We start from the raw sequence: 14533 nt of genomic DNA on the forward strand, positions 1-14533 counted from the left end.
GATTGAATTAAGGTAGGCTGTTCTGTCTACATCCATCCATGATGTACAATGTAGCTCCATCTTCCACTAAAAGAATGTTGGTCTTCATTTAACTTCATAATTATCTGTTAAGCAATGAACTAAACATGGGAACTTCATGTTTTCTTTAGTGCTGAAAAACCTTATTTCAGAAAGTACGTTTCAGAATGGAATAGGGCTGCTAATTGATTCTCCTTTAGAGCGTTCCTTTCCTCTCTGACAGTTCTCTGCTTGTTATAAAAGCAGAATATAAAGATGATTTCTGTTGAAAAGAAGAATGAACTGAATAGTTGTCTACCTTTTAATTGGATCCAAGGCCTAATAAGGACAATAACAAATGCCATTATTTGGAAATTAAGTATTCAAAGAAGTCTTTGAACAGTGATTAAAATCTTAAAACAGCATTGAAAAGAATATGCAATGAGGAGATATGCTGAACAGTAAGTTGCATGATGAGCATTTGCCTAACACTCAAGTAATTTTTCTTAATGCACGCAAAATAATTTGTGTATCGGCCTGGTTTTTTCTGTGTATTTGAGGCAAAAAAGCAAACTGCCACCTCTAATAAATGACTACAAAGCATAGTCCTTCCTATTCAGAGAATGAAAAATCCAGAATATGGTTGGCATTAATCATTATGGATGTACAGAAACTGTACTGCAGCGAATTTTCATTTTAAATGCTGATTTTTTGAGATTAAATAATTTGAAGAATATACCAAAATGGAATTTGATTTCAAGTTGCTGTAGGGCTATTTTAATGAAACATTTAAGAAATTTTAGGTCTTCACATATGTTGTGTCTTGGTATTTTTGATACAGGAGACATTCCACTGCATGTTAATATACGGGAGACATGTGATTCAGGACAGCCAGTTGTGATCTCACAGCCTGAAAGTGATGCTGTAAGTTTGATGCACTGCACTTAAAACAACAAAAAACCCTCCCCCAAGAGTGAATGGAGAACGCTTCTCGTTACTGCTGTTTGAAAAGAAATGTGTATCTGAATGTAATTTAGGGAAATAAAGTAAAAGAGGGTAGTATCATCAAGTAACTCTGGCCCTTCATTTTGGAATGCTGGTCATCTGTTCTGCTTCTGTGGGTTTGGTTTTGTTTAATTAGTCTGAATCATTCAGAACAGCAAAGATTTGATCCAGATTCTGACATGCCAAGAAGAGGAAGGTCAGTGTCAAGCCTCATGAGACCTTGCAGCTAATGCAGGTCCTCTAAAACTGTCAGTGGAGCCTTTGGTAGTTGAGTCTGGAAACTGTCAGAGGGTCCTATCAAAAGATGTTTGGAACAAAACCTGCGTATTGTCAGTACCTGGGCTGCTTTCAGCAGGAAGTGGAGCAATTTGCACACATGAGGAAATGGATTTTTCTGTGCCTTTACCATAACGTTTTATTGCCAAAGGAAAATATGAGTTGTAGAGGTGATGGGAGTCAAATATGCAAGTCTGTAAAGAAAAGCAGTTGCACCTATAAAACTTCATTAACACTGATAGAATAAGATTTTCCTGGCTAGTATTTTGTCTGGTGCCTCTGCTGGAGTTTGTCTGCCAGGCTATGTAGGGCAGGGTGTTGTCTGCCACATTCTGTTTGCACAGTATATGGCATGATACAGCCTGACTCTTGACTGCTGCTTAGATGTTAGCATAAAAAAAAAGTGATTAATGCTGATAATAGATGGTAGAATCAATTAGAGATAAGGTAAAATGTACAAGTAAGGTAACCCTTCTAGTATCATGATTGCTAGGCACATGCTGAAATATTTTTTCCTTCACAGTCTTTTAAAAGAAAAAAAAAGAGAGAATAATCCAGTATTATTAACATACTGATTGGGATTCTGGAGCAACAGTGACAGTCTTAAAATTGTCCTACATCATTTTGTTTTGAAAGAGAAGCAGCCACGCTAGGGCCTCTCGATTTCTAATTGAATGCAGTATTTTTGCTAGGCTTGGGCAAGGCCCATGCTGATCCTGTGTGAATAATGTAGTGATCTTGAGTCTAGATCCTTGTGAAAGGGAATCATTATAATCAATACAGTAGTTTCTATCTGGGAAGTTTGATCAGCAGTGTGAAGGTTTGAACAGATGCATAGCTTAGGTCAAAGTTGAAGCAGAACAGCTGAGTAAACCAAGATGGAAGGCTCACAGCTCACGGTATCTGAAATCTATAATAACCAAGAGTCTGTAGCCTGCAGGATTATCAATCTAAAAATTCAGACATGTAGGACAGCATTCTGAAAATTAAAAAAGACAAGAAAGTCTGTTGTGTTGCCATCTGTTCCTCCTTGGACTATGTTCTTGGTAATGAAAGGAGGGGTTATAAGCACCATTTGTGGCAATTAAGTTAAATATGAAGAAGAATAAAGATTGACAAATATATGTGACTCTGGGGAAAACTTTTAATATTCTTCTCTGCCGTTGTGTCTGTGAGATAATCATTCTCCTCAGAGAATGAAGTTTTTTTAGATGTCACTAATCTCTACAGAATGAAAAAGAATTTCCCTTTATCTGCAGTTTGCTTCTCATTTTAAAGACAGAAAATTAGTGTTGTTCTCTTAAATTTTAAAAGAAAAAGTAAAATCTTAGCACATAACTGATGGTGGGAGAGGTCGTATAAGGTCAGATTCTAATCTTTAATACGTGACACCTATCACCATGTTTCTCAAATAAACTAAAATTGTGGCTATTCGTGCTTTAACAATCACAATTTTTCCAACAGAGAACAATGTGCGCAGAGCTGCTGAAATTATCTCTGCTCTTGTCCCTTAAATTTACAGGGTTTTTTAATACAAACTTCTGTGCTGGTTTTTGTTAGAACACACTTACAAATCAAATGCAGAATCACAGAACTGAAATAATACCTAGCTGATGCAAACAGTGGGGAATAAGGATGGTGATTGACTTCTCAGAAACCCAGCATGCTGTAACACCTTCTAAGCTCTGTCAAGACTAGAATAAAATGTGTTTCTAAAATATGTTAGCTAATACTTTTTTTTTTTGCTTACACACCTGCCATGGGGTTCAACTTCCCTTGCTGATATATAAAAATATAACTGTCACTCTACACTAGAATTTTAAAATGTGTAAACAAACTTGTCTAAATTTGTTATTTTAAAACTTAGATATAGTTGGTGGAAAAGGGAAGCTTCCTTTTCACAACTGGCAAGGAAATTACTAACAACCAAAACAACCTTTCCAGAAAAAAGAAAATTACTTGTAGAATTGCACATGTGTGAACTAGGAAAGTTTATCCTTAGGGAAGGCACAGAATACGTAAGACTTGTCTGCTTACGGAAAGGGCTGACTATATAGCTAAAAGAGGTGAAGGTTTAATGGCCGGAGTTTTTTTTCTGGTGAAGCTTGAGACAGTCCACAAGGAGAAATAAACAGTGCTGGTAAAATGATTTTGCTCTTGGTATAACATTGTCTGTGTTAGTGTTTCTGTCAGCTTAGTTGTTTAAATTGTGGCTTTTTTTAAGCACTCTTCATTGACAAAACTTTGTTACGTGCTTTACAAACAGGGTATTGCTGTACTCGCATGTTAGCACAAGCGGCAGGGGCTAGTCTAACAGAAAGAGAGCAGACAGACCACAGCAATTGGGAGTTATCTAAGATCCTCTACAAGAAGCTAATAATTTCTTAGTTTAATCAACAGTGAGGACTTAACCAGACCCTTCTGGAGATAATCAAGAAACTTGGGGAGCATTTTCCTCCTCCATCAAGCCATGGAGGTAGATTGGCTGACTAGGGCTTTGGGTTTTTTTGCTCACCTAAGCATATGAGAGATTCTCCAGACAGCAAAGGCTAGTAAAGGAAAATCAGGAACACTGCTGAAATGGTGGCATAGGGAAAAAGGTAGAATAGGGAAAAGAAATGAGGAATCGCTGAAACCACATGAAATTGATCATGCTCAGATGTAGAGGAACCTCCTAGGTATCATGAGAAGGACCCAGCAACAAAGCAGGTGTTTGAAAGAGGCATCCTGAAACTTGCGGATAAGAGGACTAGATATACAGCAAAAGATACGGAATATGACAAATTGCAGTGGAGTAATTCTTCCACCAAATGAGTTGTTTAAATGCCCAGTGAACTCTCCATCAGTACTGGGGGAAAAAGTGAGTAGAGATTCCTAAGAGCGCTTCCATCTCTGAGCACAAAACCCTGACAGATATGGGACAGTTGGTGGTTATCTTGTGATGACTTCCTGCTAAAAACTTTTGGGTATATCACAGCCTTGATGGCACAGTGGAATTTCTAATGCCTTGCTAGAAGAGACAGGCTAACTGTGACAGTTGAGCATCAAACTCCCATCTATCTCAAGATCAAAGAAGGAGCTCAAGGAAGTACAAAATACATTTGCTGTACCAGTGTGTCCATTTACGTTCTAAAAGCTAGGGGTTCTTGTTGGGATAGACATTTCAGGGAGGAGACATGCTGGAGGCTGAGGCAAGGAGTAGATGATGTCTCTCATCATTTAAAAAAAAAACAAAAAACCACGAAAACTGCGGAGGAGAGATGATAGACCTCTAAGGTTCAGCAGGGATAATGCAGTCAAGATAGCAGAGAAGTCATGAAAGAATGAAGTTTAGATCTCACCTTCTTCCCCATCTCAATTATTAAAGAGATAGTGAGCCCTCATGGCAGAAACTATGAAGATGATGACTACTTTTTGGAAATAAAAAATAAAAATTCCAAGAAACATACAATGGTCAGTTAGTTCCTTAGTGTTTTCTTGCCACATGTTGTTATGGAAAACATTTGGAATCTATTAAAGAAAAATGCTTTGAGTTCACCCTCTTGTTACGTAAAAATCAAGTGGAATCTATCGGGAAAGTAGGGGAAGATGAAAGGGAGCAAACCTGGTGAATCATATATAACTTACAGAGTGCTGGATCCTCAGATTGCACAGCCTTTTGCAGGTATGCACAAACTTAGATGCAGTGTGGTGAGGAATTTATGACTTGGATAGGAGGAGAGCCAAGCTTGTCCCAGAGCAAGGAAGCCATGACCTGTCGCTGGAAAACATGCTTCATGTCATCCTAGCCAGCTTGTGATAATGATCAGCGTATGATGCAAACCCCACGTACTTCTTGGGGGAGGTTCTGTTACTGTCTAGTTCACATTTAACAATGTGAAATGTATTCAGCCCGATTTTGGATTTCATATATTCACGTATATTGGTGAAGGATTTTGAGGCCAGTCAATTGCAGACAGATCTATAAGGGGAGAGAAAAAGCCCAGTCAGGTGGAAAACAGAGGCACAAGGCATCAGCAGTCTGACATAGCAGAGGAAAGTAAGTCTGGTTAAAAATCCCTTTTCAATTAAATGAGAAATGTTACAGGCCTTACTGTGGTATTATCCAAAGAGACAGGTGGAATTTGTATTCAGAAAGACTTTTTTTGTAGAACTCTGTGAAAGAGTGATGTGTGAGCAGGATAAAAATGTACAACCTTTTAAAGCTTGCAAGAAATAGTTGGAGAAAAATTGAAGTAGTGGTAGCAAATAATGTTTGCTGTTGTTTAGCTGCCATCAATAATTCCATTTAAAGACTGTTCTCTCCAGGGTGCGATGTCTTTAAAAGAAAAGCAAACCCTGAAGATGGCTGCATGATATGATTTATAATATGCCTTATCATCAAGGCTTCCTTTGAATGATCACAGTAACATTTGGTCTGTGTAGGTTTGAATCCTTCGTTCAGGGTGTAGATAGTACAATGCATCATCAGACCCTCATTTACGTTTCACTCTGCTGAAGAAAATGCTGAGTGGTAGGACAGTCTGTTTGAAGGATGTTACTATATTGCATTTGAATTGCACTGTTCTACTTAACCATGTTTTGTGGCCGGGATGTCTTTTTTGATGTACATAATGGCACCTGAGTGATGTACATGCATAATGGCACCTTGGGGCCAGCAGTGTTTCCCAGCTGAAGCTCCCTCAGAGGACGGCTTGGCTTTTGCAACTGCTGAGCTATAGGATTAACAGGAAATTTTCCATGAGCACTAAGGAATTTGTTTTTTTTTTAGGCATTAGATTCAGGAAGCATCCAGTTTATGTACCCGTCTCCTCCATTTTGTCTTGTAATCTATGAATTGACTGTCCCGTTTCTGGGCTGAGACTTTGTTGCAGCTTGGCAGGAGTTGCCAATATATGCAAAGCAGCACCTTATGGTAGAACTGCCCAGAGGAAGACAGAGTGGGAAAGGCTCTGGGCCTCTTGCAGTAATCAAGAATTTCTCTGGGTGACACAAAGCTTTTATCTGAAGTGGAGGCTCACTTAAAGCTTTGTTTGTCATCATGCTTTTAGTGCCTTCTGAGTTGACCACAGTAAAATACAGACATTGGAGGGCAGCTCCAGGCATGCACTGAAGGTTTGAGTTCTGTCAAAGTAACAAGCAATTTCCATGAAAATTAAAGCTATTTAAAAGTCTGATTGAACTGGAAAATGGACTGTGGTTGAGCAAAGAGAATGTTAATAAGAACAAAAGCTATCACCTATCATTATTTCCATGCAGACGGTAACTAAGTCTAGTATTTGTCCTTGTGATAGTCACTATTTGATTAGTTGCTCACTGCTCATGGTTGCTAGTTTTCTTTAGCAATGAATAAAGTATAAGCTCCTAACAGCTCAGCTGAGCAGATTTAAATACTTTATCCTTCTTTACAGCTATAGCAGCATCCACAGCATTTGATATTCCAGTAGGGACTTGCATAGATTCTCCCTTGGATTGCTGGGCTGGATAAAGCATCTTAATAGTTTTGGAGTCTTTTAATCACAAATGGGAGTTAGAAAGCATGTCAGTACTGGGATTTACACTCTGTGGTGTACTTGGCCTGCAACCAAGTGATAGAATCAGTGTGCTTTTTCTGAGTTGCTGGTCTGAAGTTGTTTGTATGCAGTGGTTTTGGTGAAGGCAAATGTGATATCGACTCCTACCTGCTTTAACTTTGTTGATGGGTAAATTGTATTCTGTATTTGTGTGGTCATTGCACTAGACACTGGAAGCCATGGTAGTGAGCTGTTTGCAGGCTAAGATCTGCATTTCAGTGAAAGGCAAACTAGCAGGTCAATCCAATCCAATCCATGAGAACAGGGAAGAGTCAGCTATGACCTGTATGGTCAGTTTGCAGTAATCTTAGCAGTGATGCATACTTCCCTTATGGGTAAGATTTTTAGGGAGAATGAAATGCCATAACTGAAAGGCTCACATTTCTCTGGGATAACCGTAGGGCTTAATTAGATGAGCTAATAAAAAGACTTGCACTTTAAATCTACCCCATGTCTATTATCCCATGACAGAGTAATGAATCAGGATGTTCTGATTATTTAGGCTAAGTAGTACTTTTCAGTCCTTTTCCTGATGAACTTCATTACAACTTATCCATTTTCTACTCCCAAAATCTAATGCTGTCATTAGTCACTTCATCATCTACCGTGCCCTCTCAGTCTAAGGAGGTTTGTGATTTAAAGAATGCTGCACTCTCTTCTGGCAGTGTTTGTAGCAGTGTTTGAGAGGTGAACGGTCTCTCACGTGGCCATTATCCAGCTCTTTCAACTCCCTGAACGTCACCTTCCACCTCTATCTCTGCCTTACTCAGTGCTGCTCTCAGACCCCACTTAGGCAGCATTCATAATGACCAAGTCTGGTCTGTTTTTAGGGTATTCTGTCTTCCTGTGCACTTCTCCTTCATCCTCTTGAAGCAGGGAGAATGTTTGGCTTCCAGCTAACTGATACGTTACTGTTAAATATAAAGTTGTCCATCTGCAAAAAAATGCTTTCAGAAAGACAGTCATTAAACCACTCCTTTAGAGTTTCCAAACCGTAAAGGGAAAAACTGGTCTGTAAAGTTCACTTTTATCCTATTAAAATGACAATGGTTGTGAGTGATGAATAAGAACTCATCCTCTACTTTTTCTCCTCTGGCTTTTCACCCAAAAAGGAAATAAAAAACCCTCTCCATTTTCAGTTGCAACCCATCTTCTTTTGCTTGGTAATGATGGAGTAAACAGCTGAACTGAGCTGTGCTCTCTGTCTACAGATGCCACACTGAAAAGTTCTTGAGTAGGAGAAACCATTCAGTACATGTAGGGTTGTTTATATGTAATGAAAGGCATATTAGTCAGTCACCGAGATTCCGTTTAGACTTTTCACGTATGTTGATGTATGTTTCTGCTGATAGGTCCTCGCTCATAGCTGAATGATTTGGTCAAAGATAGGAAGCTAAGGCTCAAAACAGTTGATTTTTGACAAAGACAGGTCCACTGGTAGAGTTCTGGAAGGACATGGATGAGATGCTGGTCTGTTCAACATATAAAGCAGGTAAGACTGATTGCTGATAACACTAGGGCTACTTTGTCCTAGCATGCTGGCTACAAAGACTTGTACCAGGAACCTGCTGTTATGAAGTGACAGATCAGCTACTTGGTCAATGAAAGTCAGTGTACATTGTGAAATTGTTGCCCAGACACTGATTAACCGTGTTTTGGAGGAAAAAAAATATCTTGTTTATTGGGATCTTGACATAGGGTAACAGTTACACAAGCAATCAAGTTTCCCAAACAGGATACCTGGTTGCCATCTGGATGGTTACGGAACTCTGTGTTCCAAGCACCCTTGCCAGTGGTGTCTTTGGCTGGATCAAATGAGACTCCCTGACGTGCTGTTTTAACAATGCAGCTAGTCTGTGGTCCTCTATGACTACTACAGCATATGCATGATCCATTGTTGCTGTTTATCTTGATTTATATGCAGAACATCTCCTATCTTAAGTATGTACAAACCCACTGTCCTATTTTTCTGTTTCTGCACCTGCAGGAACAATTTCTACGGTGTATTTATAATTCTGTGTGTAATTTGGTCTACTCTGGAGCAGGAACAGCCTGGGCAGTCTCTAGAAGGGGCCACATTTTCCATGCAGGTTGTTAATTGACTCATTAAAACACTTTAATTGGTCTGTGCAAAGTGGGAGTTGCCTGTGGGACTCTTGAAAGGTCATCCACCTGGAGTGCTTCTACACTGATTAGTCAAAAACTTAACTGCAAAGGCAGCTTGACTTCAGTCAATCACCTGATTTCAAGTTGGTCCATTATCTCATCTAGGCAAGTGGCTAGCTGGGGAGTAGCTGGACCACCCAGGGAATTAATAGCTAAGTGTGGTGGGTGTTGCACACAGGCATAGCTGTGCTACCCAACTGCACTGCAATTATACCTATAGGAGAAGTTTGAATTTCATGCTTGTGATTTAAGTTCTTATAGTTCTTGCCATAAAGTCACACTTATGGGAGAAAACAATTCTAGCTTGGTGTCTGCATTCCTTATGAACTCAGAAAATTATGTGACTTTAGTTATAAGGTCATGTGAACACTGTGAGGTGCTGAGGCTGGGAGTGCCAGAAAAGAAAACCCTACAAGCCAGGAGCAAATCCTGGAAGAGGGTATCTGGCCCTGCAAAAGGTTCAGACCAGCCACAGTTGGTGATAGTGGCCCAAGTGAGAGACAGATCTTCTTTTCCTGCCCTCCAAGCTCTGGCCTCAGGCATTTGTTAGCTTGTTCGCCGTTTTAAAGGCTCAGCAGGGGCACAAGGTGTAACTCGAGGTTAGAGCCATGTAGGAGCACTGCAGGAGGCAGGAGAGATCAGTGCAGTAGGGAATATTCTGGTGATTTCTTCTAGTAAAACAGGGAAGGTTGTCAATGTGGGCTCCATATGCAGACTTACTTGAGAAGGTGAAGAAGTAGCTTGGTTACAGTCTAACAGAGTAGAAGCCAGCTGAATAGCAGGGGAGTTTTCTATTGTATTAGACAAACACAGAACACAATGCACAAGCTGGAAATTGAAGCATGACAAATTCAAATTATAGATAAGGTGTACATTTTTAACAATGGAAGTAATCTGCCTCTGGAACAACGTACAAGGGATTATATATATTACACAGAAAGATACTATTTTAGTTGAAAACCTTTATATCAAGATTGGAGACCTTTCTAAAAGGCATGTTCCATTTTGACTACAAGTTGTTGTGCTTGGTACAGGAATTACTTGGTTTCATTTTGTGGTTTGTTCTGTGTTGGACCTTAGGCAGTGTTTTTATACGTGACTCTTGACATTAAATTTCTGAATACTTGATGTTAGACTGATAATGGTCCTAGCTGTGTCATGCTTTTAGAGATGTTAAAAGAAATACAGTTACTTGGATCACTCCTGATAGTCTTACAGTTCTGTGCTTTTCTGCCCTCCAGCTGACAGTATCTGACCAGATGCCACAGGTTGGTGTGAGAAGGAGATTTTGCTGTATGGATTCTGGTGTTGCGGAATTAGTTTTTTCCAATACCCACTTCAGTCTTTTGAAAAAATGTCTTTTTTTGAAAATACTTTTAATTTTTAATGTCTGTATATGAAATTCTGTAGTGTAGTCTAGTCTGTAATGAATTAATTATCTCAAATTTTTTTTTGGAATGGCGTTGTTTTCTCTGGTTCTTTATCTAAATCCAGTGCACGGTGCAGCTCAGTCTTCAGGGTGAGGGAAGTTTATAATTAATAGTACATGTGGGACTAAAGAGTCTCCTTCTTTCTCAACTTTTCTCCTCCAGAAGAATATTGATTCCGTTTGCTGTTTAAGACAAATTGTTCAGTCAAGTTCTATTCTCAGAATAATACCAAATTTGAATTTTACACCCCCCCCCCAATATTTTAAATAATGCTTGTACTTATTTTATGTATTAATGCATCGCTTTTCCTGAACATGCAACTGGCTAAATTGAACACATTTATTGTAACATTTTTGTTTTTCTTTGAAGGTGTGTGAAAGAACAGATACCTAACGAGATGTAAAATATTCCTTTTTATAAATATATGTTTCTGTTTTTACAGGCTAAAGCCTATCTAAAGATAGCTATGGAAATAGTAAGACGACTGCCAGTACCTCCTGCTTGAAGTGTTTATCGCTGAAACTTACCAAAAAGCGGTCTTTTAGTGCGACCAATGCAGAAGAGTTCTGCTACCTAATTTTGTGGATGTCATATTTTAGTTCTATGAACTTTTTTAGGAGTTAATTTACCAGAGGTTAAATTATGATTGTGATATTTACTGTTTTTTTCAAATCATTGTTTGGCCATGTCCAGATGGATTGAAGTATGCAAAAGGTGATAGACAATATTTAACTGCTGGATTGTAACATCGTCAAGCGAACAAGGATGAAGTACTTTTTTCACATGTGTCCTGTTTTAAGGCCAAGAATGAACAACCGCCACTCCAGCCAAGCAGAATGATGAGAGGGATAAGTTCTCCTTAAAAATTGACATTTGCAATACTCTAATTTCTGTCAATTTGGGTTCAGCTTTTTACTTGGTTAACTATCAAGCTGACATTAAGTTCTGCATATTTTTAAGAAGCAAATTCAGTTATGTAACTGCAATACTTTTGTGTGTTCATCTCAAAAGAAAATTAAAAAAAATTCCACGTATACTCTGAAGAGTTCTTGTGATGGATCATGAGCAAATTCATTCATTATTGGATAACGTTCGATCAGGAGGCAATTCACAGTTTAGTGGAGAATGGATTACATGACCCCGAGGCTTATTTCTTGACTTCTTTGCATTATAATGGACCCAGATAGAAGACTAGGTAACCAAGGTCTTCACTGAAAACCAGATGTGGTGCCTGAGCTCAGTTTGCCAGGGGATGCAAATGATCAAGATAAATTAAATTTATGATTGCATATTCCTATTACTGTGCAACAAATTGGAATTTGAATGTAAAGATATATTTTTGAAGTAAAGAAAAACTTGGTCTTCAAATTGTATGGCCTTCTGGTTTGTTTTTTCATTGCCTTATATTTGTGCAATCTTTATTTTTGAGTTGGTGTGTGGAATTGTAAGAATATGCCTTCAGGGAATGAGTTTCCATTTACAGTTAGATGTTTGAGTTGACATTTAGGCTTTTTAATTTAAACAATCAAGTATGGGTATCTTAAACATACCTCTTAACCATACCATACTGGGAATTTAACCAAACTGGGGAGTTCTGCTGTTGTCCTCCATGAGACCAAGATTTTCACTGCAGTCCAAATAATTATTCATAATTTTGCATGTAGTTGTTTTTTCTTATCGAAGCGATATAACATAAAAGGTCGGTATACATTTACATTACATTAAGAATATTTAAGTAATACGTACCTAGAATTTACATGGGAAAGCTAGACACAAGTTATGAGTTGAATTTCAAGCTTAGGTGATTTTGTAAACATGTAAATTATATAGTCCCAAACTGTTAATTTTTTTGCTTCAAATCAACCTCTGAAGCTCCTCACCCGCACCCTCCCCTATGAGATCTCATATCAGTGTTCAGCTTTCAGCAGCATATTATCCCAGGCCTGTAGAATTGACACAGATACTCACTTCCTTTCAGTTATCTAATTTATTTTACAGAAACTCAAGCTGGCTTAGTGTTCTGCCCTTTCATATTTTGTTGATAACTTATTGGGTTTTTTAGTTGAGTTTATCTCTACACTTATTATTTATTCACTTCTGCTTTACATATTGTAATTGTTGATATGTATGTCTAGAAGGAATCCTGTGGTTGTTTAGCCATAGTATAATCATAAATTTCAGAAGAAAACCTGGGATTTCTGATTGGTTTTTACCAAAAGACTGTGATACTTTCTGAACTTGTGTATTTATTATTTTCGTTTAGTTAAAAAGTTTGTGACTGTCTGTGCCACCCAGTTCATGTTGAGACTGGGTGAACAATCAGTGTACAGATACACGGTTGTTTTCCCTTTCTTTTCTTTCTCATTATTTCTTGGGTTAGTTGAGGGATGAAATTTGCTTTCAAATGTCCTTTTATTTTTACTCCTTTTCACATTTTTTTTCCTTTTTAATTAAGTACTGCAGTTTTGCTCTGTTGAATCTTTCACCTGCAGAACTATTTTGAATGCCTTTATCAAGAAACTGGTTATAATGATGAAATATAGTTTCTAAGCCAAACGGAAAATTCATATTTAATTAACATTTTTGTGGAGGGATTGCACAATGTAGTGGGTGAAATCTGATTTATCAATTAAAAATGGTCAGTCATTTAAAAAGAAAGTATGCGTAATTGTACAGAGTAGGTAGAACATTTCTGCGTCTAAGGATAGCAATGGTCAAACCAAATTTAAAATGAGAACATATTTGCTTTACTTTCCTCATTCTCATGAGTAAAAAAACTATCTGTTTCGTGGCCCTTCTGCAAAGGAACTGAAGGGCATTGGCACAGTGTTATTGCTACTTAATGTTATAGAAACACATACTCCTATTTATTTTTATTGTACTGTACACTGTTAAATATGTATTAATGAATTCTAGTCAACATACTAGATTTGAAATCCTAGTTCATAAAATCCCTGACACAAGTTATTGGATTGGGGGTGGTGGTGGTTGGATCAGTCAGAGGTTGAGCAGGAGACAGTGGCATTTAACCATAGTTTATAAATACAGATTATAGGCTTGACACACAGTGTTGTTTGCTCTTTTCAACTCCAATATTTTACTTTCATCTCTGTGATATTTCCTAGTGTACTTGTGCATTTTTTCTGAAAATGCTAATCCTAATGATTGGACCTGGCTTTCCTGAGCTGTACGGGTAGATGCTCTTTGCTCAGGAGCAATGGAGACTTACTGCAAAATTACTGTGATCATGGGTTACCAACACAGAATTATTAAAGTCTGTAGCACTGTAAGCTGCAGTTACACGCTGCAAAATCCCACAGAGGAAGAGGAAGAAGGAGGAAGGCTGGGGAGGCGCAGGGGCAAGCAGGCACGAGCGGGGACGGAGGCAAATGTCAGTCCCGGGTTACCTCCTGCGCAGCTTAAGAGCAAGATTCCCGAGATCGCCGTGCATCACTGTCAGAGTTGTTTTCACTTTCGTGGCATGGCCCTTTGTATAGTGACCACAGTTGTTGTGTTTGCAGATAATTCCTCTTGTGTCTTGGGTGAGGAGCATATGGGCTCTGTCTTAACACGATGCATTTCCTGGCTTTCACAAGTTTCAGTTTTGATGAAATTGAAGCTGAAAGAGAGTATAGAACTGTTTGTGTCATGAGGTATTTTGCTATACAACCTTTACTGCCATGTTCAGGTCATTGTGAACAGTTTAGCTTTCCAGACAATGGTTTGTGCAATCCTTCAGATGTTAAATTTCTCATAACAAGAACAATTTTTTTAATTGTTACTTGAAGTTAGGAGAGGAAAGTAGTTTGCAAATCAGTTTTTCTCTACTAATTCAATTTGAGTTTAAACTACAACTCAGTTGCTCTGACTGGTGGTCATGGTGTTGAAATAACATTAATGCAGAGATGGGGCTTTGGGCTACCTGATCTGGTGAAGGGTGTCCCTGCCTATGGCAGGGGGGTTGGAACTAGGAGATCTTTGAGGTCCCTTTCAACTCAAACCAGTCTATGATTCCATGAAAAAATGGCAGAAGCAGCTCATCTTCGGTGTATTAACAAACCCCCCCTGTAATTCTGAACTTGCTTC

General features: G+C 38.5%; 1 protein-coding gene across 9 annotated transcripts in view; it reads left to right on the plus strand.

Moving 5' to 3' along the window:
• Positions 1-11815, plus strand: part of NUBPL (NUBP iron-sulfur cluster assembly factor, mitochondrial) — a 95675-nt gene extending 83860 nt beyond the window's left edge. For 8 of the 9 annotated variants that reach the window (XM_054827842.1, XM_054827844.1, XM_054827846.1 and 5 more), the window contains 2 exons: positions 839-921; positions 10890-11815. In XM_054827842.1, coding sequence (XP_054683817.1) covers positions 839-921; positions 10890-10952 — 146 coding nt within the window. In that variant the 3' untranslated portion in view covers positions 10953-11815. The remainder of the gene's footprint in view (positions 1-838; positions 922-10889) is intronic. The other variant, XM_054827843.1, reaches the window with a different exon arrangement.
• Positions 11816-14533: the final 2718 nt, after the last annotated feature.

Source organism: Grus americana, chromosome 5 (assembly GCF_028858705.1).
Source record: "Grus americana isolate bGruAme1 chromosome 5, bGruAme1.mat, whole genome shotgun sequence".
NCBI lineage: Eukaryota > Metazoa > Chordata > Aves > Gruiformes > Gruidae > Grus > Grus americana.